General features: G+C 39.4%; 1 protein-coding gene across 2 annotated transcripts in view; it reads left to right on the plus strand.

The window, feature by feature from the left end:
* Positions 1–13,867: 13,867 nt before the first annotated feature.
* LOC127424511 (metalloprotease TIKI2-like) overlaps positions 13,868–27,555 on the plus strand; it is a 106,961-nt gene continuing 93,273 nt past the window's right edge. Inside the window, exons 1-2 of one of the 2 annotated variants that reach the window (XM_051669812.1) lie at positions 13,868–14,221; positions 19,953–20,519. In XM_051669812.1, coding sequence (XP_051525772.1) covers positions 14,111–14,221; positions 19,953–20,519 — 678 coding nt within the window. In that variant the 5' untranslated portion in view covers positions 13,868–14,110. Of the gene's footprint in view, positions 14,222–19,949; positions 20,520–27,555 lie in introns of both variants that reach the window. The other variant, XM_051669811.1, reaches the window with a different exon arrangement.

Below are 27,555 nucleotides of genomic sequence, written 5' to 3' on the forward strand. Positions count from 1 at the left end.
TTTGAGTAACTCAACACTGCAAAACTAATTGCATGCATTTAAGCACAAGCCTTCGGAACAAAAGGTTTTCAAGTGTGTCCAAAATGTTTACTGGTAGTGTATGTCTAACCTAACCACAAGAAGCGTACAGTACCACACAACATATAAAATCTCAGTCCATGTTTTCTCTAGTGATAATTTCCAGAATTATTTTAAAAAGGCTTTGCCAGTAGTTTGAGTCTTGGGCAGGTGACAGAGGTTCTTGTGTTATTGCTGCTGACCTCATACAGGAAATTTTCAGTTAGAAATAGTAACCTCTGACAAATTCTGTGACCCGTGAAAATGTCAGCTTCAGTTGAAGCTTTTCCATTGCCATGGCAAATCATGGTTACTATCTCCAAAATAAAATAAAATAAAATTGTATTTTATTTTAAATTATATTTTAAATAAAAGGTTGTAAAGCTTTACAGTAGATAAAGTTCAAGTCATTAGTTTGTGTAATGAAGTAAGTGCCCTTGACTGAGAGTAAATGTGATTTTTGAATGAAGACAAGAAATGACAACTTCAGCACCCCATAATTGCTTCCTGGTGACACAGGGCCTATATATTATTTTGACAAGCTCATGGAGGGAAAGGGTATGGGCTGCATTCTCCCCAATACCCGTGTTTGGCTTGGTCCACAGCCAACATGTCACAGGTATCACACCAGATTAATGACTGGCTTCTCTGTACCGTGGACTTCCTGAAGCGCTTAACTGAGGCTTCTTGTGCCAGACGACTACTCTTTTCTCTTTATCATTTGATCTGTGGTTTCACGCTCTCTTTCCTTCAGCTCAAGTTTTGGTCTCTCTTGCTCCCTCTTATTAGAACGCAGGGAGTCATGGTTTAAATGGCAATGCGCTGAACTGTTTTGACCGATTCTTTTGACCATAAGATAAGTCTGTCTGAAATGCACATTATCAGTCAAAAATTTGGACACACCAACTCATTCTTTAATTTTAACATTTTAAAATCAAAGTCCAAATAGAAGTGTAAGTACCAAACACCAATCAAAAATTCCAAAGTCCATAACATATCAGGTGCAAAAAAATAAAACAAAAAACAAACAAAAAAAAACATAACATCTTTGGCACTAATGACGGAGTAACCTTAAAACATTTTGCACTTTTTATAGTGTGCAAGCCCTCTTTCTATATATAAAACACAAATGGAAGAACAGGAATTATCTTTATTTTAGGAATTCAAATATTGTGTTATACCTTCTTTAAAGTAGCCACTCAAAAAATTATTTTAACCTATTTTTTAAGATTTACGCATTTCAATTTCATAACATTCCATCAAATTGTAAAATATTTCTTTTATTTATTTTATTTAGTTAAAGATTACTTAATTCAATGTGATGGAATTTTGTTATAAAATTAAAATGAGTAAATATTATTATTATTATTGTTTTTTAGTGCATTTGTCTAGATTGCAGCTCAGTATATTTAGCATATTCTCAACCAACTTCATGAGGTGCCATAAGGGATGCTTTTTAAACAGCATTGTTAAGACTTCCTACATATATGTGCTGGGCAATTTTTAGCTGCTTTACCTTCACTACCTGGTCCAACTCAGCCATTAAAACAAAAAGTTAAGAATGTCATACAGGCACAATTTGTCCACAAAAAAATAATCTGAGTATACAACGATAAAATAAAATAAAAATAAATAAAAGCCCTTTAGATCAAAAGAGAAACATAAATTCAGTCAAGTGTGTCAAAAATGTATACTAATGTGCATTACTTAGATTTGATGCTTTATATTAAAGAATATATGTTTCCCTCCATTGCGGGTGCTCTGTAAATCCGAAATGTGGCAAAGACTTACTAGATAAGTGTGATGTAAGTCATCAATAGAACTCAAAAGGAAAAATTAAATCCTGTGTCATAAACAAAAATGCTACTATGGAGACTATGGAGCTCAGAGGCGATCTGGGAGAGTTTCAAATCAACCTCAAACCACAATCCTCCCACACACTAAATCCTCTACCCTCATCTCTCCTCTCATCTCATACTCCTCCTCCTTTCCTGAACCCGAAAGTGCAGCACCAGCTTTATGAATCCCTGATTTACTACCATCCAGGGGCGGAGCCAGGAGTTTTTCACAGGGGTGGCCTGGCAGGGGCCAGTGATCAGTCTGTAGTGGGGGGGCTATAGTGACACCTGGGACAGAGAGGTGCGGCGACCTTGGTGTGCACACATGTTAAGACTCCTGTGTGTTGCGGTTGTACAGAGACAGTTCCACCTCTAAAAACTAAATTGTGCCCAAGACAAAAAAATGACAAAAGCGGCAGTTGCGAGCGGGGTGGCCAATGGGGTGGCCAGGCTTCGGTCCATGGTGACCCCTGGCCACCCCCTAGCTCCGCCACTGCTATCATCCAGAGGCTGCTGACGGTGGTCAGTTCCACACTCTGCTGACCTCATTTGAATTGTGGAAGTGTGAATGCTGTGATAGAAAGCTCTCCTGGGTGACACTTGCCTCAGCGCTGACCGAAAAAGTAACACTGACATTTGTTATCTTCGGGATATGATTCCCCACTGGCTCACATACTAAATTATGAGCACTCCACTTGGAGGGCATAATGGGTGGAGAGTTTGTTGTGCAAATTTACAGCATCTAAATGTAAATTTACTGCGCAAAACATCTTTCAGTGGTGCGTCTTTTTGCAAAACAGCATTTTGGAGGAACAAAAAGGGAGGACAAGCTTTACACACTACGTGATAGAGTTCAAACACAATCATTGAGCGATTAGTCTCTTTGAGGAATGGTTAACCACATGAGAATTTGGTTAACCAGTCTGTGTATGTGTGTGTAGTTTTAAAGAAAGTGGCTTGCTAGATGATAAATCACAGACTCTGTTGGGACAGGCTTTGGCCTGGGGGTCTGTCTGGCCCCTGCCATGGAAAAACCTGAGAGCCCCTCTCACACACTTACACATACTGCATATAAACACCCACACAGACACTCTCACAGCACCATCCAAAGATTATTAATGTAAATAGCAGAGGAATCTGCACTAATCGAATCTAATTAAGCAATGTCACAAGAGTAAGTGTCGGCACGGATGTGATTCGGCCGTAAGTAATTACAGCTGTGCTGATATTCACTAAAGCATGATTGTGAGTACGATATTGCTTTTAATTTTTATAAACAAAAAATGAATACAGAGTAACTTATTTTTTTAGACACCATTTAGCCAGCCATTTTGGTTATTTTTTTGCTAAAACTCTCAGCACCATCTACCACAATTCCTTTTGTCACTGAGCAAACGATATTCATAATTTGGCCTAATTCATCATTTATATACTACATGAGTTTGTATGGATCCAATCTTTCATCTTTTTGCAAGTTTAGACCAGTGAACTGTACCAAAGTACTGTTTCACATCATATGTGCAAGAACAGAGTTTTCCTACTTTGACAACATCTAAGGGTCCCACCTGATATAAGAAACCCTTTTCCTTTACATCAAACATCGGTTCCTTGTTTTATCAGTGTACTGAATACCGAAAAACTGAGCCAGGATCAACAGGAAAGCAAGGATTATATGCAATTTTTCATCTCCATTTTTCCTCCTCTTGGATGGTATGTGGTGGTCAGGCTATGAAATTGTTTCCACTTAATAATATTTCGAAACAAATGCTGGTGAAGCTCAAGGGGGATTATTTCTCAAATTACATACACTGCGGCTCATTTACTGACTGATTCCTGTCTTGAAAAAAAAAACTGTGTCTGCAAGCAAAACTATATTACAAGTAAATGAGTGAAAAACACATTGAAGCATTTGACCCATTATCCATTGTAAGAAATAAAATAATAAAGCTCAAGACAATTACAAACACATAAACAAATGTTCTATTCTGTTCTGTTCTATTGTATTCTATTGTATTCTGCTATACTGTATACTTAAATATAAATGATCTTTAATAGTTGTATTCTATTCAGATATACACTTAAAAATAAAGGTTCTTTAATAGTTATTAGCAGCACCTCAGTTACTGTATGGATTCTTTGAGTGTATCTTGGAACTGTGTAGTGTTCTTTGGAGGTATCACCTGTAAACATAGGAAAAGTAAAGCTCTCCTGGGTTCTTTGAACCATCAGTACGTAGAAGGTTTTTAACCTATCCAATAGGTGAAAGGAAAGTATTTGGAGTAACAAGCCCCCTTGTTGCAGAGACTAAAGCTGCATCCCCCCCCACCCCCCACACTCTTAATTGGGGGGAATAAATTATTATCTTAATTTGTTAAGATTTTGTTTTCCTTTATATATACAGTATTTTCATTTTTCAGAAAAAAAGATAATTTTCTTTAAGGGGCGCCTTTAGTCCGATTGTACCCTCCAATAAAAAATAGGCATAAAGCCTATCTTAAGAGAAACACTATCAACAGTATGCTAAAATATTACATACTTAAATAATATGCTACATTTGATTATCCTTTATGTTTAATATATCTAATTTAATATAGTTAATTTTACTTCATCATTTTAAATATCTCAAATTTAGAGAGACGTTACACAATAACGCATAAAACCTTTGGAAAAACATTCTAAGAATTCTCTCACTTTTTTATGAGAAAAGTTTATTTAACTTAACAACGAAACGTGACGGTTGTTTTGTTATGGTCTCATTCTGAATATGGGAGACAGATAGCATACTGCATCCTCAGTACCTGCATGCCTCTCACTCATCCATGCATCATTGAAACCCGACACATGTTGGATAAAAGTTGACAACGATGATGCTCTGATAGGCTGCGGCTTGTCCTGCGAGTAGAGTTTCGAAAAGTGAAACAAATAAAGGGGTTCATAACATGTCTCCATGTAGATGGAATCTGTGTTTGACAGCGAAGTGGAAAAACAAGGAAATATATCATCCAGAACGACTGTTATTTATTATGTCTCAATGCATTCATCTCATTCAAATCAAATGATACGGAGCGCTTTCGCTTAAACTGAGGGAAATGGTGAGATCACGTAGAGCATCTGAGATATGATGTGTAACTCGACACCAAGAGAGCAACTTTCTTGGTTTGATATGACGGGAATCAGCATCCCAACATCTGATGGCACATGAATGTGCCTGCGGAGGAGCTCAGTCATTAATGAAGGGGCCTGACTGCCTGTGGGCCTAGCTGTGTTTTTAACCCTCTATTGAGTTGTGTGTGATTTAGGCAAACAGAGTCCTTCACCTTTGCCTACATGTTTAAAACAAACCCCTCTAGGCATTGGTGCTGCTTCTCCTTTAAGACTTGACAGTAAACGCCCACAGTTATGATTGGCTCTCTGCTCTTGACTGACCTGCTCTCTCCTGCCATCTCACTGTTCACCACTAGTGGACAGGGCTACAGAAGTTATAAGGTAAAGTAGGCGTTGATGTGTTGTTGTGAAGGCGGTCAGATGCAAATGTCTACTACAGTGTGACATCACAATGTTGCGGAAATAGAGAATAAGCTATGCACTTGTAATCCGGGCAGTATGTGGTTTGGTGTTGCAATTAAAAAAATTGCTCCTTTTTGTTTTTATTAACATTTTCCATACTGTCGCAACTTTTTCTGAATTAGAGTTGTACAATCTGCACATTCATGAAAGAACTTGCAATGTCTAGCACTACTTCCTGGTTTCAATGCAGTATCAGAACCCGGGTTTCCCACTCTGGTGACATGACAAGCTTCTGGTTGCACCACAGGGGAAGGTTAAAATGCTGGAGCAGATGCAGACATGTCTGATATGAGATGACACTTGCCAGTGAGTCGGCATAATGTGGCCAGTCCTAGGGTCCAACATGCCGACCTCCTCTATGATCATGTTATTCCAGCTCATTGAAACTGATTATATAGGTCCATAACTGTAAAGACTGACTTCCACCAGAGCCAATTAAGATTGACAGAACCAAGATCATGCCCGGTTGCAAGAAACCCCTAAAGCTAAGAAAACTCTTAGTGACAATACCCTTGCCATTATAACTGAGGGTTTTCTTAACTTAAAGGGTTTCTTGGAATTGGGCCCAGGACTACACAGGTTCTAAAACATGAATTAGGAGAATTCCTTCAAAAGACTGAATGACCATTTAAGGGTCTCTCTACAGGAAGGTGGACTTGGCAGTAGGGGCTGGTGGAAGATGGGTAAGCTGTCAGCATCAGTGTTATTGATTAGTCTCGCTTTCAACATGGATCGGTGAGACACGCGTACATCTGTAAATTAATTCATGTCTCACAAATACACATAATTTCTTCCATACAAAAATGTGCTGTGTGTGGAATGTGTCTGCATACTGGGCCATAGAAATGTGTGACACACCAGGCCACGGCCCCTGGCAGGACGATAAACAAATCACCAAATGCAAAGAGCACGATGCATGTTTTCTTTTCCGTGGCATAATGTAGAATACAGTAAAAGTCTTCACACATGCTTAGAATCAGCAGGAGAAGCAGAAAATGAGAGTTGATCTTTTCCGGGAAGCAGACGCACTCTTTGTGAGTGAGCTCTCAGTCTGTCATGGTTTTTTTTCTTTTCTGTTTATCTGCTATTCATTGGGAAGAAGGATACTAGGATCACTGAGGGAGTGGAGGGCGGCTTGTTTCTTAGGCTTTACCAATTCTCTACTGACAACATCTGCTCTGGGCTGAGTCAGAGAGCCACAGCTGTTAGCTTCAATTGAAAACTTGCAGGGCAACAACAAAGGTCAGGATTTGATTGTGCTGAATGCTGACAGCACTGAATGAGACAAACTGTAAAGGAATGTGGCAGAATTGTGACGTCAGAGCAGAATCTGTCACCGCAACTGAAATAGGTCGAGAACTTTTCCCTTTTGAGAATATCAGACAATTACTTGCAGGATCCCTGGAGAGTTTAGTTCATTAAATTTGTTTTGGTTTCCGGTGTGATCCCTTTTAGCCATTTATTTAATACAACAGAGGTTTATTTGACTTTTACTTATCCAGTGAAATTGCATGGAGGATATCTTCTCATGTACAAAAGTGATTATATGCCAAGACAACAAAATTATGTTGTTTGAGAGAACCCCTGATCCATTTTTCCAAATCTTTGACAAGTTTTGAAAAATGACATTAAATTCTCTCCTCTTGACAGACTGAGGAACCAGTAAACATCTCTCTCCCATGGCCCGTTGGCCTGCTATGCTTTATCTATGGTTTCTGAGACAGAAATAATCAGCACAACCTCAAATCACAGTGAGGACACAGGCAGAGAAAAACATGCCAACATGAAAGAACCATTAGTTCACCCGCTTTGCAGCAGGACTCCAGGGTCATATAAACATCTTAAACTAAAGATCTAAAGATGTTCCTTTGGCAGATTACATGCTTAATAGTTCAAAGGAAAAAAGTTCACTCAAAAATGAAAATTCTGTAATTATTGATTCATCCTAATGTTCCAAGCCTGAATGCTTTTACTTTTTTATGGAACACAAAAGGAGACATTCTGAAGAAATTTTACACAGCTCTTTTCCAAAAATAAAGCTCTGAAATCTTATTTGCAATTGCGTTCAAAATGACGTGTGACGTCTGACGTGTTCAAAAATGGTTTGATGTAATTGATGCCAAAAATAGCTAAACCAAAACATCTAACAACCAAAATGCAGCAGTTTAAAAATGCAGGATGGAGAATGAGATTTACCGACCTAAATTTTGGTCTGTTCCACTCATAAAGCCATTGAATGGTTTTATAATATTCAGTGTTGTATGGTGTTTTTTGGTCCTTTTTAAATCTTGAAAGATAATTCTCACTTGAAACTATTAGATAGGACTAAATGTTTATAACTAGACAACATGATCACATGGGAAATCAGTGTCACTTCTGAAAGTTCATTTACTCTGAAATCAACCACATTCTGCTGAATTACTGACAATCAGCATCCCCCATCAGAAATTTGTGGATGAATTCAAACATGATCACCTTTCCCTGTGGCGCTACTGAGAGCGTATTGCGTAAACAACCTCAGTTTTGGTCCTGCGGAAACCAAGAAGTAATCACTTTCACATAAACAGTGGTTAATGCGATTAGGAGGTTACACTTTCACTCTAAAATTATATTTTACTCCACTGACGATTAAGTTTGGGGTTAGGGTTTGGGCACAGAGTTAATAAAATATGCATTCCTGCTGAACGAATTTCATAATTTCCAACTAAAAATACAACTTGTTTTGGCGCCACTCTATGGACATTTCACCCAGAAAATGGAACACACACTTGCCTATTTATGTCCAACAACACTTCTAGCTTCAGCCACTGGGTGCAGTGATTCGAATTTCAGTACATACAGACCGATTTCAGCAGCAGCACTTTCGACTGACTATTGCCGAATTTACAGTAAGATCAGGTAAAAAAAAGGTAAAAGAATTCCTTCTCTGTTTGTTAATATTATTCCATATATCAATATGCAAAACTTTAAAGGTGCACTCAGTACTTTTTCCCACATTAAAACAAGTTTTAATCCTAAAGAAATGAATTGTAATTTTGAAACATATGTTTAAAATCATGACCACTCACATGAGATGAGGACTCTAGTCATATCAGTAACCTTATAAAAGCAGTTTTCTTCTACATGGGACAGGGCGCCCTCATGGGGGCTGCCATTTTAGGATCACATGACCAGCTGAATACTACTCGCTTAATCTCAGTAACTGTCTTGCTATTGGACACTTTCACTCTTGGATTAAAAGAATCATGGCTGATTGTGAATAGTGAATTTCTACAATGGCATCTGTAACTGAAAACTATTGAGTTTGAATGATGCTGCATCCACACTTCTAGGTGCCACTGTAAGTCCATGATGACATGAACAAAAAGTTATTGAATGCACCTGTAATATTTATTAATAATTAATAAATGTATTTATTATTGATTTAAAAAGCTTTGTTGTCATATACGTATTTAGCTTTCAAACACACACATTTGTGTGGCTATCCATAGACATAATGGTTTTTATACTGTACGGACTATAGATTCAATCTCCTAAACCTACCCCTAAACCTAACTCTCACAAAAAACTTTCTGCATTTTTACATTTTCAAAAAAACACAGTTTAGTATGTTTTTTAAGCGATTTGAATTATGGGACACTAGAAATGTCCTCATAAACCACATTTATAGCATAATTCCCTTGTAATTACCAGTTTGTAACCTAAAAAAATGTCCTCGTTTAGTATGTTTAATAAGCCATTTCCCTCATGGGGACCACTGGTTGGGTAGGTGATCTCAGGTTTTACTATACTATACTTGACATTTGACCTCCACAATGTAGTATAAACATGTGTACACACACACAGCATCCAACCAATGCCAAATTATTTAAAACTTGAAAAGCAATCCAGGTCAAGAAACTAAGACGTTCTTTAGGAACACTGGAAAAATGCTGGATAAACATGGTCAAGATTTCACCACTCATAAAAACCCCACACAGTATGCAGCAGCCAGGAAACAGGCCTCTCCATATTTTCTTAGGCAGCTCTCTACCCACCCCCCACCCATTTCTGTCTCCATCGCTCTCTCAAACACACACACACACACACACACACACACACATTACAACATTTTAAGAAGACGATGATACACTGCATCTAATGGTGTGTCAGTATATTGTGAGTGGCAAATTTATTACAATAAATATTTGTCTGCCTTGGTCAGATTAAGTGCTCTTGCAAACCCTGTAATTTCATAGTCTGAAAATATCTGCTTTATGCCAGCTTCAGTTTGGAGTACCTCTCTCTTTGTGGTAAATTCTGGAGCCCTGTTGACAGTCTCCTATACTTTTGAAAGTCTTGGACAAAGATAAGCTGATTTGTGGTAAATAAGAATGAACTGTTGCCTGACAATGATGCTCCAGTTGATATTTCCATAATATTATGATTTGCACAACATCTTTTGTTCACATCCTTTCAGGTCTAGACCATTACAATCTTTGGCCAGTGGTACTTTTCGGCCTCTTTATACAGTTGTAACATGGATAGATGCAGTTATCAGCAGGGCTAAAGGCAGTCTATTCAGACTGTAACACTGAGAGGCCCTAGCAACAGATGAAGCCATAGCAGGGGTCCCCCATAGATCACCATACAATTACACATATAATCTCCGATCTGAGGGAAAATGCTGTTGCATTATGGGAAATCTTTGTTCACAAGCTCTTTGATGTGATTGTTCAATATCTTTGGGGATTATGGACACAGAAATGTGCACAGCTCATGTAGAATCTCTCTTTTTTTCTCTGCAGCTTACAGTGCATGCACACACTAACAACCCTATTGTGTCAAACTGACAAAGTTAAAATTCAATCCATAGTTTCCTGGAAGTAGCTAAACTTTCCTCACTTTTTCACTTAATATGTGTAGGAAAATTCATCATATTCTCGCAGACAGAGAGAACAACCATCCATCTGTCAGCTTCTTATCATGGTCTATACCTCTCCACACCCTCTCAATTTCACTCATTCTCTCCATCCCATACTGATTCATGAGATAGCTTGACAGTCTGTAACTGCATGTGAGCACATGCCAGGAGAGCGACATACAACTGAGGCTTTGGGCAGTTGTAAACAGAGTTGCTCTCGTTTATTATTTTTGTAGTTTGCTGTTACAACTACTTAATTCTTTTTGTTGGCTTGGCACTTGCCCATGCTGAAATCTTATACGTGGTACTTGAAGGAATATTCTGGGTTCAATACCATTTAACCTCAATCAACAGGATTTGTGGCATAATGTTAATTACCACAAAACTTTATTTCAAATTGTTCCTCCTTTTCTTTAAAAAGGCCAAAATTCTGGGTTACAGTGAGGCACTTACAGTACAATGGAATTAAATGAACTGAGCAGAAGAATTAATGTAAGAAAAATTTGGCCCATTCGTTTCCATTCCTTTAAAGGAATATTCCGGGTTTAATGCATTTGTGTCAGCATTTGTGCCATAATTACCACAAACATTTATTTTGACTTGCCCCTCCTTTTCTTAAAAAAAGCAAAAATCTGGGTTACAGTAAGGCACTTACAATGGAAGTGAATGGGGGCCAATTTTTTAACGTTAAAATACTCATAATAATTTTTGCCACAAATATAACCAATTTGCATGTGAACATGATTTTAGTGTGAAAACATCATTTACTAACCATTGCTGTGTAAAGTTATAGCCAATTTTACAACTTTGTTGCCATGACAATGTAATGTTATAAAACCCTAAAACCCTAAAATGACTGTAAACACCCCCCCACCACCCCCACATTAAGAACTTTACAGCTCAAATAATACATGCTTTAACAGAAGAAATAATTTTAGTGCTTTTATAAAATTGTAAGCTTCACAGTTCTGCCTTTAAACCCTCCAAACATTTTCCCCATTCACTTCCACTGTAAGTGTCTCAGGGATGAGTCGAAATAAATGTTTGTAGTAATCAACATTATGCCACAAATGCTGTCAGTTGAGCTTAACTTGTATTAAACCCTGAATATTCCTTTGTGTGTGTGTGTTTTCCCCCCTTATTATCAAAGGGACCTAACTACTCAACAATTTATCTTGTCTGCTTGACTACAGTTTCTTGTTCACAAAGCTGAGTTGTAAACAACACAGGGCCTTGCTTTTCTTCAGGTGACCCCCAAATGACAGATGTGAGCCCACATCTACTGGTTGGAAAGAGTCTGAGGTGGCTTGTGTTTTAATTTTCATTTCTTCATAACCCTCTCACTGGGAAATTTCCCTTTTGTTTGACTTTGTATTAGGTTACTGTGTCTGAGCAGTACAATGGCTGTTTTTCCTGGTCTGCGTACACACGGCTACTTGCAATACCATCAAAGAGCAATAGAGGGCTCCCTTCTCAAGATGAATAAGTAAAACAGCCACTGGTATTATATTGGACGCAAAGGTTATGCACTAGAACAGATACAATTTAGCTCAAACTGCAACGAAACCAAAAATGAAAGGGGAAAAAGAGACCTTCACATATGAATGGAGACCATTCTGTCTTGACTCAAATATGATTCATGAGCTCAGTCCAGAGTGAGCTGCGAAATGTCAAAGTGTCAGTCCCCGATTCGTCTGGCCTCGGGAATATGACAACAAGCGACTTCAGAAACCGTGAGGTAAAATACTTTACCCACTCCATCATAAAAAGTAGTTGACAGAGCGCAGGCCAGTCTGTCAGCGTGTTTGTTTGGCTGAACGTCCATTGAAGGGTTCAGTTTAAGGATGGGGTGAATGAATAAAGATACGGACGATGACAGTTTGACCATATGTACGCCCTTTCCAAAACACTGCACTTAAACTTAGGCTCATACGTCCCAAGGCGTGCATTCCAGCGAATTTGTTTTCAGTAGTTTGCAACCGGAACATTAACTTTAACGTTTTTATTCCCCCTGTCCATGAACACAATGTATGGGCTGCAAGTTCTGGCGACAATCCAGGAATAAGCCTACTTTGCACACTCACCTGCTAAAAATGTGAAAATCACCCTCAGACCCCGAGCTTCTCAAGGTGTGGTTAACTTTCAACAGGTAAATGCATCTGCAGGTGGCCACAGATGATATAGCAGAGTGTTGCCTTCGATATGAAGGGGAAAGCCCTAAATAAAAGAACAACACTCAAAATGAGAGAAGGCAGATGTGGGCTCGATTAACATCCACTGTGAGGGTAACCGTCAAATAAACCTGCTTAAACACAAACACAGTCAATGAGTCGTAGAATAAAGAAGTTGCATTGGATTGTCTGCCATTCAAACCTAAAATATAGTGATAAGTGATGGTGAAACTAGCTCCAGAAAAGGGTAAAGAGCATTTCAGTTATAGCAATCACCATAGCAATGACCAGAGTTATAATTGTTCTTCAACACTCGTGACTGAAACGTGCTGCATAGGCCTAAAACTTGTGATACTGCAAGTCATCAAGACCTGCTAAACAGACTAACACACTCACATAAACAAATATAAGTCTGTAATCAGTGTGGTGTAATCATTGAGCCTACAGAAAATATACAGTAGGTAAGAGCATGCATGTCGGCATTGTAAACTCATAAAAGACCTGTGGAGAGTCTGGAGAATGAGACATGACAGAAACACAAAGGGGCACTTGTGTCGACCCTTTCTGCTGTCACCGGCAGAGCTCTATGTGGAGCTTGTTTTGAAAGATCCCTATGATTAATTGCCCACTACTTGACAATGTCACTTGGTCAGCCACTCAGACAATAACACGGGTTACGGCACCGGAACTGGCACTGCAGAAAACTACAACTAGCTTTTAGCACCGCCATTCATCCTCGAATTATTACTAATCAAAATGACACGAGACACGGAATGAAAAATAAACTTGAAATATATTTTTGCATGCATTACTTCCTGCAGTGTTTAGATCCATTAATCATAGCCATGCCTGTCAATTTGAGTCAATAGCCATGACCTACTAGGCTACTGTCAAATAGACAGTGATGAATTGAGGGTTAACGGTGCAACATATATATATAATAAAAAAAAAAATTTTTTTTTAAAATGAAACATTTAAGCGTTAAAAGATGCCCCACTTTTAAAAAAATAAAATAAACAAATTAAGGAAGAATGCGTCAATCTGGCAGTTTCGTAGAAAAGAAATCAAAGCAAAACGTTCCTTGTAGGAACTACTGTTGACTGTCTGGATTATTTTGACTGCACAAAATACAGTCTTCAACCAAAATGAAGGATGGAATATTTTTCAAAATATAAAGATTAATGTGCACTCTTTCCATCACCGTCGAAATGGTATAGCTACACACTGGTCCTCCAAAACAACCTGCTCTCCCCTCCTCTCGTAAAATAAGCAGAGGGGGGAAACATTCAAGGCGTTTCACATTCTTAACGCAGTTAAACTGCAAACTTGTGGGGAGTTTGTGCTCGCCACAGCTGGGCAAGAGAGGAGACCCGGAGACAACACAAGAATACCTTTTGAAAGTCTGGGACAGGAGAATGGCGGAGGGGCAGAATGCTTCGCGCGCCCTTTCGAGACGGCAAATGTGAGCCAAAACGCAAAACCGGCGAAAAACACTAGTCAGGAGAAACTTGCAAACAAGAGAGGCAACGGGAGCCGAGGAGAGTGTGAATTAACCTGTGCTCTCTCATCTCGAAATGAACTGTCACTCGGGACTACGATGGTTGGTGATTTTATGCGCCTTCTCTCAAGTGGGCTCATCCCGAGACACGCACGAGAGGACGCGGCAATGCGACAAGTATGCATCGGTGAGTTGTCTCGCGCGCACTAGGTGAAGTTGTCTCGTGATCACTGCGTGCACCTTCGCAGGACCTCAAATGTCATGAAACTTTATCATGCATAAAATGATGAAACGGGAGATTTATTCGCTGTTTGATCGTCTCAATTGCTGATGTTTCTCTTTTTGTGTGTGGATAGAGGTGCTTTTATTTCCGACAATTGCAGTAGCTAACAGTGATTGTCAAGACACTGAGTCAAAACGATTATAATGTTTGTATGGTTTAACAAAAGTGCACTTTTAAGTTTTAACAAGTGTCATTTTAGACTAAGTTAATGAAGTTAATTTCAAATGTTGGATATATTTTTTTGTTGTTGCATTTTTTTACAAAAAAATATTACACTTCAAATAACTCAAGATGGCCATTTAAATAATTAGGCCTATTTATTTTTGCAACAATTTTAAATATTAAATTAACCTACAATACATAAAATATTGGTTACTTTGGTTTTGACGTTCAGTGACGTCTTTCCTTTAAATAACTTTATTACAATTTATCATTCTTCTTAATCTTTGTATTATTATTATTATCATTATTATTATAATTATATACAGATTTTATAATTGCTATAAAACAAATTGATGAATTATTGATTTTAAATTTAATACATTTGAATTATTCTTAACGAAACATAACTGCATGTCCATTTTAAAGCAATTTCAATATTTGTAGTGGCGCCCAGCCAACCGCGTTTCACTTCTTGTCGCGTACGCGTAGAAATCTGGGCCTGAAAAATGATTTTTGGTGCCAAGTGAAATACTCCTCAGTTTTGCCATTGCCATGCCACTTTATGTGTCAAAGAAAAGGGGAAACCCACGGGTGAATTGACTTCAAATGTATTTATATGGAAAAATTTCACTGACCCTCATAAACTGATCAAGTTTCAGTGAGACGAGAACTGTTAAAGCAGTTATCGAGCATATTTACTTCATTAGGAATTGGCAAGTGTATACCAGCCTCTTTAACGTAATTAATGTCTGATCGCTTTCATCTGAGCCATCCAGTGTCTGGAGGAGAGAATTCATCATGGGTCGAAGAAATGATCATTAGAGTCCAAGAGCACATGTTCGTACATTTAGATTCCTTCAAGCATATGTAATATTCAGTATTCCAAGTCTTGAAAGAGAAGATTTGGACTATTAAAGAGGTCCAAAATCATCCAGTCCTTCACCTCATTTAATCTATACAATTTAAAAGGCTTTGTTACACAAAGATTGAAAGTTTTTATGCATAATGCATTGTGCATGCAGAAGTAATATTTTTCTTTCTGCAGGTTTACCTTATTCGCCCTTCATATTTGTCCGTCAATGAATGTTTTTTTTTTCTTTTCTTTTTTCTAGGAGATTTAAATATTTAATGGTGGTATCATTGTCCAGGATATGACCTGTGCATACTCTTTGTGCAATTCATAATGCGCCCGTATATACAAGGCCTGGTTTTGGTTAAGAATTTACTCCATAAAACAGGGAAGTGTATGTCAGAGAGGGGCCTGTGAATGTGACCTTCTCATACAGAATATATTACTTTAGTTTATAAGCTTCTCTCCGGTAAAGCTGGTCAGTATTCATGAGTGCTGAGACATATTGTCAATACTACAAAGACAAGAGCAATCGCATGTGGACATTTGTGAGGATTTATGCATCCATACCTAAACAAATAACTCCAATAAGTTGAATTATAAGTAAATGAAATACATATTTTAGATATTACTTATTATATTTTAATACATATTAATATTATTTTTCAGTATAATAGAAAACATGAAATGAAATACAAAATTAATAAAAAATCATGACTTGTTGGATATATTTCCTTCTTTTGTATACAGGATATATAGATAAATATAATTAATTTGTGTAAATGCAAGCAAGACCAAAAACTGCTGACATGAAGCACCCAAAATGCAGCCACATGTTGGTTATATCAGTTCTGTTCAGTTCTGTAATATATGCTTTTATTGGCATCAGCTGGTTAATAAACTCTAAACTGCTCTTTCCTGATCAGAGGAAGTTGAACAATTAATCAAATTTAAAGGCTGACCATTTAAGAGCAAGATGTTCACTGCAGGTCATATTCTACAAGCGTAGAGCTATTGACAGCCTCAGCAACAAGTAAATACTTGAGTGTTTCAGAGGGTGCAGAACAGCAGAGGTTTGCAGCTCTGCAGAGTGTAAAGGCTCTTTTTTTATGAGGAGAGGCACACTGTAAACTAAGAACCCCAGTTAAACATTTCCACCACAGGTTTAATACGCCAGCTCTATCAGTGCAGTGGCATGAACTGACTCCTCTGTGAAACAGCTGCCATACGGTTGCTTAATGTTTGTCCTAATTTGGCTGTGAATAAGACAAAGAATTTAATGAAAGTTTAATGCATATGCATATCTGTGGCTCTCTGGAATATAGTAATAAAAAAACATTGTTATTATTGTATTAGTGTGTATATTTTTTTAATTAAACATGAATTTGGTTGTGTTTTTTCCATTCCTATTCTATTCAATAATTATATTGTTTTTAATATAAATATATATATATATATAAATAAGGACTTTTCTAACTACGCTGTGTTTCATGGAAACCTGGCTGAATGAAGCCATCCCGGACAGCGCGTTTCATCTGCCAGGCTTCCAGCTGTTCAGAGCGGATTGCGCTGTGGAATCATCGGGGAAAACATGGAACATGCTTTTACATCAACGGAAGTTGGTGTACAGATGTAAAGAAGATGTGCTGTCCTAATTTAGAAGCACTCTTCATCAACTGTAAGCCTTTCTACTAACCGTGGGAGTTTTCCTAATTTATTCTGGTGAGTGTGTACATCCCGCCACAAGCATGCGTGAACACAGCGTTGCAACAGCTGGCTGATCACATCACAGACACGGAGCAACAACACCCGGACTCTCTTATCATTATTCTGGGAGATTTTAATAAAACTAACCTCACCCATGAACTGCCAAAATACAAACAACACATCACATGCCCCACCAAAGACAGAAATATACTGGACCACTGCTACACCACTGTAAAGAGTGCATATCGCTCTGTCCCACATGCAGATTTAGGACTCTCTGATCACTGTCTGGTTCATCATCTCCCGACCTACAAGCAGAAACTAAAATCAGCTAAGCCTGTAGTAAGGACTGCAAAGTGATGGACTAATGAAGCAGAGTTGGAACTACAAGCCTGCTTTGACTGCACTGATTGGAGTGTTTTTGAAACTGCAGCCACAGACCTGGACAAGCTCACAGATACTGTGACATCATATATCAGTTTCTGTGAGGATATGTGCATCCCCACTAGGACATTTTTTTCATTCAATAACGATAAACCATGGTTTACAGGAAAACTCAGACAGCTTCGACATACCAAAAATAATGCTTACAGAAGTGGGGATAAAATATTGTACAACCAGGCCAGGGACACACTTACTAAGGAAATCAGAGTGGCTAAAAGAAGCTACTCTAATAAGATGAAAAAACAGTTTTCAGCCAACGATCCTGCATCTGTGTGGAAGGGCCTGAAAAGCATCACCAAGTACAAGACACCTCCCCCTCACTCTTTAGAGAGTCAACTAATTGCTGATGAACTGAATGTGTTATACAGCAGGTATGAAAAGCCTAGTCTCACACCCCTCCCCCGCTCTGATGTTAATTTCACACAAACACACCTACCCCTCCTGGAACCCCCCACCTCCCCCCTCCTGCTACTCCATCTTCACTTATTATCTGTGAGGAGGATGTGTGCTGTCTTTCGGAAACAAAAGACTAGGAAAGCTTCAGGCCCAGATGGTGATTCACCTGCCTGTCTGAAAGTCTGCGCTGACCAACTGGCCCCCATCTTCACACAGATCTTCAACAGATCACTGGAGCAGTGTGAAGTTCCCTGCTGCTTCAAATGCTCCACCATCATTCTGCCCCCCCCCCCCCCAAAAAAAAATAAATAAATAAAATAAAATAAAAAAAATAAATAAAATAAAATTCACAGGATTTAATGACTACAGACCTGTCACTCTCACGTCTGTGGTCATGAAGTCATTTGAGAGACTGGTTTTGGCTGACTTGAAGGACATCACTGGACCCCTGCTGGACCCCCTTCTGTTTGCTTACTGAGCAAACAGGTCTGTGGATGATGCTATCAGCATGGGACTGCATTACCTCCTGCAACACCTCGACAAACCTGGGACTTATGCAAGAATCCTATTTGTGGACTTCAGTTCAGCCTTCAATACCATCATGCCTGATCTTCTCTCAACCAAACTGACCCAGCTGTCTGTGCCCACCCCAATCTGTCGATGGGATCACCAGCTTTCTGACTCATAGGCAGCAGCTAGTGAGACTGGGGAAACTCACATCTGGGACCCTCACTATTTGCACTGGTGCTCCTCAGGGATGCGTTCTCTCTCCACTGCTCTTCTCCCTGTACGTGAATGACTGCATTGCAAAGGACCCCATTGTCAAACTCCTGAAGTTTGCAGGCGACACCACGGTCATCGGCCTCATCCGCGATGGTGACGATTCTGCATACAGATGGGAGGTTGAACATCTGGCTGTCTGGTGCGGTCACAACAACCTTGAGCTGAACACGCTCAAAACAGTGGAGATGATAGTGGACTTCAGAAGAAATTCCCCTGCACTCCTCCCCCTCACCATCCTGAACAGCACTGTGGCAGCAATGGAGTCATTCAGGTTCCTGGGCTCTACCATCTCTCAGGACCTGAAGTGGGACACACACATAGACTCCACTGTGAAGAAGGCTCAGCAGAGGTTGTACTTCGTTCGCCAGCTGAGGAAGTTCAACCTGCCACTGGAGCTGCTGACTCAGTTCTACTGAGTCTGTCCTGTGTACATCTTTAACTGTCTGGTTTGGTTCAGCCATCAAATCAGATAGAAGGAAAATACAACGGACAGTCAGGACTGCTGAGAGGACTACTGATGCCCCCCTGCCCACCCTCCAAGACATGTACGTCTCCAGAGTGAGGAAACATGCAGGTAGAATCACTCTGGACCCCACAAACCCTGCCCATTCCCTATTTGCACTGTTGCCCTCTGGCCTGCACTACAGAGCACTGAGCGCCAGGACATCAAGGCACAAGAACAGTTTTTACCCTCAGGCCATTTTACACATGAACAATTAAACTGCCTCAGGACTCCCCCATAGTGCAATAATGTAAATAATTATCTCATGTACATATGTAAATTCAATTAAATAACTGTACATACCCCTACCTTGCACATACATTACCACTTGCACATGTACATATGCCATTCTGTTATATGTCCTATTATTTGTATGTCTATTTATACTCTTACCTCGCTTTATATTTTGTATCTCACTGTAATGTACTGTGTGCACTTTCTCCTATCACCAAAAAAATTCAAAATGAGAACACTTCACAATAAAGCTCATTCTGATTCTGATTCTGATATACAGTTCAGTATATACTGTGTGTGTGTGTGTGTGTGTGTGTGTATATATATATATATATATATATATGTGTGTGTGTTTTTAATATGTATTTATTAAGTATATTTAATTTGATAAATAATGAAAGTTAATTTGATAAATGATGAAAGTTAAATTTTGATAAATTAGATGATTCTGTTTCTAAAAGTAAATGACACTGATATCAAATTTTTTCATTCTAATGTTCTGCTATTGAACTTTGACCCTAAAATCTGCTCTTCTTCCTTTTCTCCTTATTAAGCAGAAAGATATGAACTCCTTCCTGTGGACCATAAAACGTCCTCCCCCTAACTCACCATCCTATCTGTTTGGGACAATCCACGTCCCCTACACCCGAGTTTGGGACTACATCCCTGAGAACTCAAAATGGGCCTTCCAAACCAGCACCAGCATTTTCTTCGAACTGGATCTCACAGATCCTCTCACCATCTTGAAACTCACCAACTGCCAATTGCTTCCCAACGGAGAGAACCTCCAGACGTTGCTGCCGCGAGACATCTACCGCCGTCTGAAACGCCACCTGGACTACGTTAAACACATGATGCCCTTCTGGATGACGGCGGACCAGCGTGGACGGGGGCTTTATGCCGACTATCTCTTCAATGCCATTGCGGGTAACTGGGAACGCAAGCGGCCCGTATGGGTCATGTTGATGGTGAACTCATTGACGGAAGCAGACGTGCGGTCAAAGGGAACACCGGTGCTCGACCTGTTCTTGGCGCAGGAGGCTGAACGCATGGGGAAGAAGACAGGTGCTGTGGAGAGGGTGGAGGAACAGTGCCATCCTCTGAATGGACTCAATTTTTCACAGGTCAGTGAGCAGGCAGCTAAACGGAGAGATCTGTGTGAGTTTGATCAAGTGTGTATGGGAGATTTAGAGGTGAAAATAGGTGTCAGTATGGATTAAGGGATTATGAATATCCATCAACAAACCAAAGCAGGGAGGAAATTAGATAAATGTCTGACAAAAGTCTGAAGCCACTGGAGATAAATTCAGAAGGGGAGGGAGAGATGCTGTCAGGCTGATAGAGTGGGGTGGAAATCAATGGTGAATAAAATTTATGAGGTATAGCTGGAGCAAAGAGAATGACTGTCTGCCTGTGGGGTCTCGCTGTCATCTGACACATCTTGATTATCCTACTGCTGCCTGTCTAATGTAACTTTAGAGTGAATGATGGACAGTCTAATCTAATTACTTGATGATATGCAGGTGGAGAGTATCCAGCTTTTATTTCTGCAGAGAAAAGAGCCATGGGTCAGAGATATTAAGGGTAAAGGGGCTATATAAAGCATGGCTGAGTCTTTTTATTGAATAGTCTATGTTTCAAAGTCTATAGCAGTCCTTGCGCGTTTCTGTGATGGCCTTGAATTGTGAGGACACTTTTTGAATTTATTCACCTATTGTGGCTGCTGCCACAAACCTTAAATGCATTGGTGGCAAAACACACACACACTTCAGCGCTCACACTGCAACTGAATCTGTGAGCGCAGGACCTACATGTGACAGGCAGCAGGGCTCCTGTGCTTATTTGAGAGGGTACAAGGGCAACATACTGTAGGCTCTCCACTTTCATCAGCACCTCCTAACTATGTTGTCAAAAAAGAGCATGCCTGCAGGGCCTGCCAGCCAGTGCACCCTGTGAGGAATCATGGGAAATGTGGACCCAGCTCAGGGTGACAGCTCTCTTGTATTTAATCTGGGAGAGGTCAAAATACCACCCTCATTCCCAGACTGAGAGAGTCAAAATGGCTTATTGCCTATTTAATGGTATATCTTTTTTATATATAGCAGTTTTGGAATGCTTTCACACTGCAAAAAATCCTTATCTTGTTGTCTAGTGGAAAATATCTAAACATCCTTAAAACAAGACAAATTTACTTAAAAAGCATTTTTTTCTTGTTTTAAGCACAAATATAGCTAAATTTAGTGAGGTTTATGCTTAATACAAGAAAAAATCTATTTGCCAATGGGGTAAGAAAAATAAACCATTTCAAGATATAATCTCTTACAACAAATTTTTAAAAGATGGTTCACACAAAGATGAAAATTTTATATTTACTCACCCTCATGTTATTTCAAACCCATATGACTTTATTTCCATGACACACAAAAGAAGATTCAGTCACCATTCACTTTCATTGTAAAGAAAAATATGCAGTGAAATTCAATGGTGACTGAGGCTAACATTCTGCCTATGTTAGCCTCAGTCTCCTTTTGTGTTCCACAGAAAAAAGAAAGTCATATGGGTTAAGAACAACATAAGGGTGAGTCAATTATGAGAGAATTTTCATTTTTGGGTGAACTATCCCTTTAATATATCAAATAAAATATTATAATATTTTTATATTTATCTTGTTTTAAAGATGATTGGATACTGGGAAAACAAAACAAAAATACTGATCAAGAAAATGTGTTTTTGCAATGCAGACAAAATTGGTTTTAGACAGAATTCCAGTTTGGTATTACTTGAAATATAAGAAAGTTATTTTTCACTGAATCGCAGTATAAGGTAAATGCTGAGACTATTTAGCTCGAGGCGGACCACTGGTATTGAAATGAATGGGAAAATTTGGAATGCCCAATGGATGTATAAAGAGGAAGTCCCGCCTTACAGGTAAAAGAGCCAATCACCTTTTAGATACAGACATCACCTGTCAGTCCGCTCGAGAACACGCAAGCGCATTAGCTGAACCAACCTGAAAAATAATGTTTTTTGTGTGTGTGTGTGTGTGTGTGATCTGAGCTAAAGAAGCACAATTTATGATACCATTTTTGTCAGATTTTAATGCTGATTTGAAATATGTTGTTTGATTATAATCTTGACCAACCATTTTGGAGATTTAGTTTTTCCGCCATTCAAGTAGATAGGAGCTGTACTTTTATTCCGCTTGTTTATAGCAAATATCTGCTTAGCCTGCTTGGGAGCGTTCCAAAGATGGCCACCGAGTGGACTGACTTGCCTTGAAAGGGTCTTTGGGTAAATGTCACCATAATGGGTAGCACAAATGTAGTTATGCACTGCAATAGGAACTGTTACAAAGTGCTCTCAATGATTGTAGAAGTCTCTGCTTTAGATTCTGGCAAAGGCTCAACCAGCGATCCATTTTAATCACAGGGCTAATCATCAAGCTTTTGAACATCTGAATTTCCTACAACTCTCCGCCCAAAAATAGTCCCAGAAGAAGTAAAGACCATGAAATGAAAATGACAGGCAAATGATTATGCTGTATTAGAATGTGAAGGATAATTTGAGCACCGTGCTCACCTGGAACGCTGAAGCAGGAGTGAGGTCAGATGGCAAAATCTTGCATGGAGGCAAGGGAAAGAGGGAAGGGGTGGATGATGTGTAGGCTGTGGTGTCGCTGCAAGGCTTAATCTGAAACATGAGCTGCGGAATTGTGGGAGATCAGAGTTGGGAACAGTTCCAAAAGCCGCTAGCCGGCGTATTAATTGTTCCCAATAAAAGTAACTGCCTACAATATCCTAAAAACTTGGAGTGCTCTCTTTTTCGGGCTCCAGGAGAGCCTTGCAAACGTGGCGGTGAGTAATCAGTTATTGCTGCCATCCCGAAACTGGTAAGCTTTCCTATAGGTCAGGGGTTTTCAAACTTTCTGATGCCAAGGACCCCTAAATATGATGTTCCTTTCGCAATGGACTCTCTTTTTCAAATATAAAGGCAGATATACAGTATATTTTCATATATAAATTCTAAGGCTGTCGATTTGTTATATGTAAGGCTGGTGATTTGTGTTTCATAATTAATCACAACTCGTTCAGTGTGATTTATTATGTAAATAACGTGGAAAAAATAACACAAGTTATCATGCCCCATAAATTCCGTAATACGGAATGTTCCTACCAATGGAGCAATTCAAGCTTGAAGTACCATGTTCATGTTTTTGCGAGTCACAGAAAGCAGGGGGCAGTCAGTGCAGCTCCAGCTGTGCAGGAAATGTGCAGCTGTGAGCTGTGAAATCTACCTCAGACAGACTGACAAACTCTATTGCAAAATCGATTGCTGTGGACTGCAGGTCAGTGATATGCTTATGTTCAATGATATGCCAAGAAACAAAATAATATATTGACTTCTAACGCTACTTTTTGTATTGTCTAATCAATGCTTTACTTGTCTTCTCTAAAGTAAATGTCTAAATTATTATATTAATTATATTTAATATATTCATAATTATTTTGATTATTATATGTTAAATTATGATTATTTTGGGGCCTTTTCAGCAAATATTTTTATATGCGATTAATTAGATTAATTAATTGGCATATCATGTAATTAACTTGATTAAATATTTTAATTGATTGACAGCCCTAATTAATAACAATTTGAGTGTGCATAACTATTTGCAGATTTCGTTGTTATTTCTAAAGCTGGGCTCACACTGTAAGAATTTGGCCACTGTTTTGCCACCTAAGACAAATTTTGGGGATTGTAAAAGATTTATCTTGTTGTAGGGCAAAAGAGGCAATGTTAGTACCACTAAGTATGACATGTTCACAAATCACCGATTAGTTGCCTTTGCAATTAATCTTAACCACCGATGAAGTTCTATCACACTAGTCATCAACAGTGCAGTGTGACTGCTTCAACAATAGCCAGATGCGAAACAGTAAAACGACCAGTTAATGGTGCCAGTACGATTGGGGCAGAATTTTGAGTTTCATACAGTCAAACATAATGTCACACAGTGTGCCATGACTTTTACCCAAAATTTCACTGGGATCATATTGTACAGCAGGGCTTCTCAACTTTGGAAAGCTCAGGGGCCGCAAAGCTGGATCCCTATAGCCTTGAGGGCCATGCTTTTAATTTCTTTATAAGATTTTTTTTTTATTTCATAGATATTGTTTTAATAATATAATATGTTTATGTAATATATATATATATATATGACTCTCAAATGAGATTGAGTATATATACTCTAGAGTATATAGTATATACAGAAGGTGCTTTGGTACTGAATGAGGTAGATATGGCAAATTACTTTTACAGTGAAAGATAATATACAGTGTAAATAGCATGCTAAAGAGACAGGTGCATTGCTTCATATATAACAGGAGAAGTACAGTATGAAGTAAACAGGCCGTATGTGCACACATACTTTATCTATTAATGTACTGCATGAATTCATACATATGAATTTTCTATGAATGTTTACTCTCACATACTCTAACATCAGATATGCTCAGATATTATTTGTTTATTTAATTTGTTATATCCTTTTGCAGTTTATTTTCCTCTTGAAGTGTGCTGTGAGTCAGCAATACAGAGAACTACTGTGAATGCTCTTGAAAATGCACACCTCAGTTCATATGGATTTGCTAGGCTAATGATTTATCCTTGATCATGAAATCATAACGCGGGCCATAAAAGATGGCTCGAGGGTTAAGTAGTGCTGTTGTACAGTCTGAAAAGCAACAATTGTAAAGGACCATAAAAATGCACATTGTGCATCTGGCTTTCCTCTGCTTTACTTTACTAAACTAGGGCTGTCATTAGAATAAAATAATAACTTTAACATTTTAAAATGTATTTAAATAAAATCCATGGACACCCTAGCACCCCCCACAAGGTCCTAAGACCCCAGTTTGAAAACCCCTACTGTTGGTGGCCTGCCCTGTTCCTTACCTTAGGTTAAAGCAGTTAGGCTGTCCTTTTCTCCCTGTTCACTGGAAAGCGGCACCCCAAGAGCTCTCCAGTTTCCCAGGAAATGCTTTGAGCACAGGAGGTGTCACAAAAAAACAGGTCCCCATCTCAGTGCTGATGTGGTTCCTTGGGAGATAATGGGGTGTGGTGCCTGGAGAATGGAGTGGTTTGCTTGGCCTGGCGTAGATCCATGTCTGGCTCTCGGATGGAGTGCAGGGGGAAGTTGAACACCATTAATGCAGGTTTGGTTTTCTCCTTGAAGCATACTTGGGGTGTTTCAAAGGCCACAGGGAGTGCATGGTTCATCTCTAGCTCTGCACAGGGGGATGAACATAGACAGCTGAGCATGACAGGAAGCGAGACACACTTGCTTAAAGCTTAAAGCATGCAAAACACCAAGAGATAAAGCAAGAGCTGTTCAGGGTGTCTATAGGGGCAGAGGGCAAGCTACTTATCTCCAGTTTCATGACTGAGTCAACCATGTCTCCTGAACAGCTCATATAATCCATAAGTTGTCTAGATGCCTCATACTTTTGCTAAAGCAATGTACACATGTTTATATTTATTCATCTTGGAGTGTCTCTGTATCTAGCATTTGAAAACTGGGGGGAGGTGACACAAAATGGACAACAAACATCATGTCACCCTCCTCTGGGCTGAGGTCAAAAGCCATGGGCTTGCTGACAGTGTAAACAACCTTGTGGAGACTAGAGTCTATGTGTTATATTGGGCCAGCCAGCAAACAAGTAAAGTTACAAGGCTATTTTAGGCCTACCTAAACAGTAAAATCCATGTCTTCCCTGTGAAAGAACTCGCTGCAATGTCAAGTCTTTGTAAAGTCATTGCAGGTTGACTTCCTGTTCCGTTTGCTGCCGGCACGCTGCACGAGTGTTTGTAGCTTGCTAGCTTGCTTAGCATTGCTTATGCTTATTCTTATATGTTCATTGTTTTATCCTTTGACATTTTACCACGTGCTTCGGGTTATTCCTCTTTTCTACTGTTTCGACTGCGTGTATTTTAGCGTGCGCACCCGTCTTCTCTCTTTTTTCTTTTCCCGCTTGTCTACATCTCACATCTTGACTGCATGCATTAGTTTTCTCCACTGTGTTTTACACGGATTATTGAATCAATCTCAAACACCTACTGATCAGGAACCACATCGAGCCACATTGATCTCAAACCCTCACCGCTCAAGAACAACCACAACAACAACAAACAATTGCGGTAAGTCATGGCATCTGCTCATGTTATTTCTTCCTGCATTGCATACCACATGTTTACTATAGCTTCTTCCATCAGCGGTGAGGTATTCACATGTGATAAATGTAAGGAATGAGTCAGGCTGACGGAGAAGGTTAATGAGTTAGAGACATGCAACTGAACGCTAGTGGAGGTCAGTGAGAAAGATAAGCCGGTAGATACTATTTTTGATGCTGGCAGTACAGCGAGCATCACACACACTTTTTTTCTGGCTCTAGAGCCCCCGCAGCAGGGCGTTTGGGTGACGTCTCGGGGCATACTCACTCAGCAAAGCGACACCACTCTCCCATTATTGTTAAGGTTTCCAATCGATTCTTTCCACTCAGTGATGCACCCACTAAGAATCATGTTGAAAGAGCCTTAATAATTGGTGATTCTATTGTAAGAAACATAGAAATAGAGACTCCAGCCACCATTGTTAAATGCATTTCCGGGGCTCGAGCATCTGACATCAGATCAAATTTACAAGTGCTAACTAATGCTAAACATAGATTTTCTACAATCTGTATTCATGTCGGCATTAACAATGTCTGGCTTCGCCATTCGGAGATCACTAAAGATAATGTTAAAGAGGTGTGTGATCTTGCAAAAATGATGTCAGAGACTGTAATATGCTCTGGCTCCCTCCCTGCTCACTGTGGTGATGAGGGTTATAATAGATTAGTGCGACTGAACGGCTGGATGTCTGAGTGGTGTCCGGAAAATAGCACAGGATTTATAGACAATTCCGGCCCCGCCTGCCGGCAGGTCTTCCCCACCTTCTCGGACCTGGGACGGAAACAAGGGGAGGGAAAAACAAAAAAAAAAAGAGGGAAAGGCCAACACGGAGCGACAGCGGGAGAGAGAGAGGAGAGAGAGAGAAAAAACTTACTTGCCGGTTCTTTGATACACCATAGCCTGGTTCTCGGTCACTCCTTCACCCTCTAG

Source organism: Myxocyprinus asiaticus, chromosome 33 (genome assembly GCF_019703515.2).
Source record: "Myxocyprinus asiaticus isolate MX2 ecotype Aquarium Trade chromosome 33, UBuf_Myxa_2, whole genome shotgun sequence".
NCBI lineage: Eukaryota > Metazoa > Chordata > Actinopteri > Cypriniformes > Catostomidae > Myxocyprinus > Myxocyprinus asiaticus.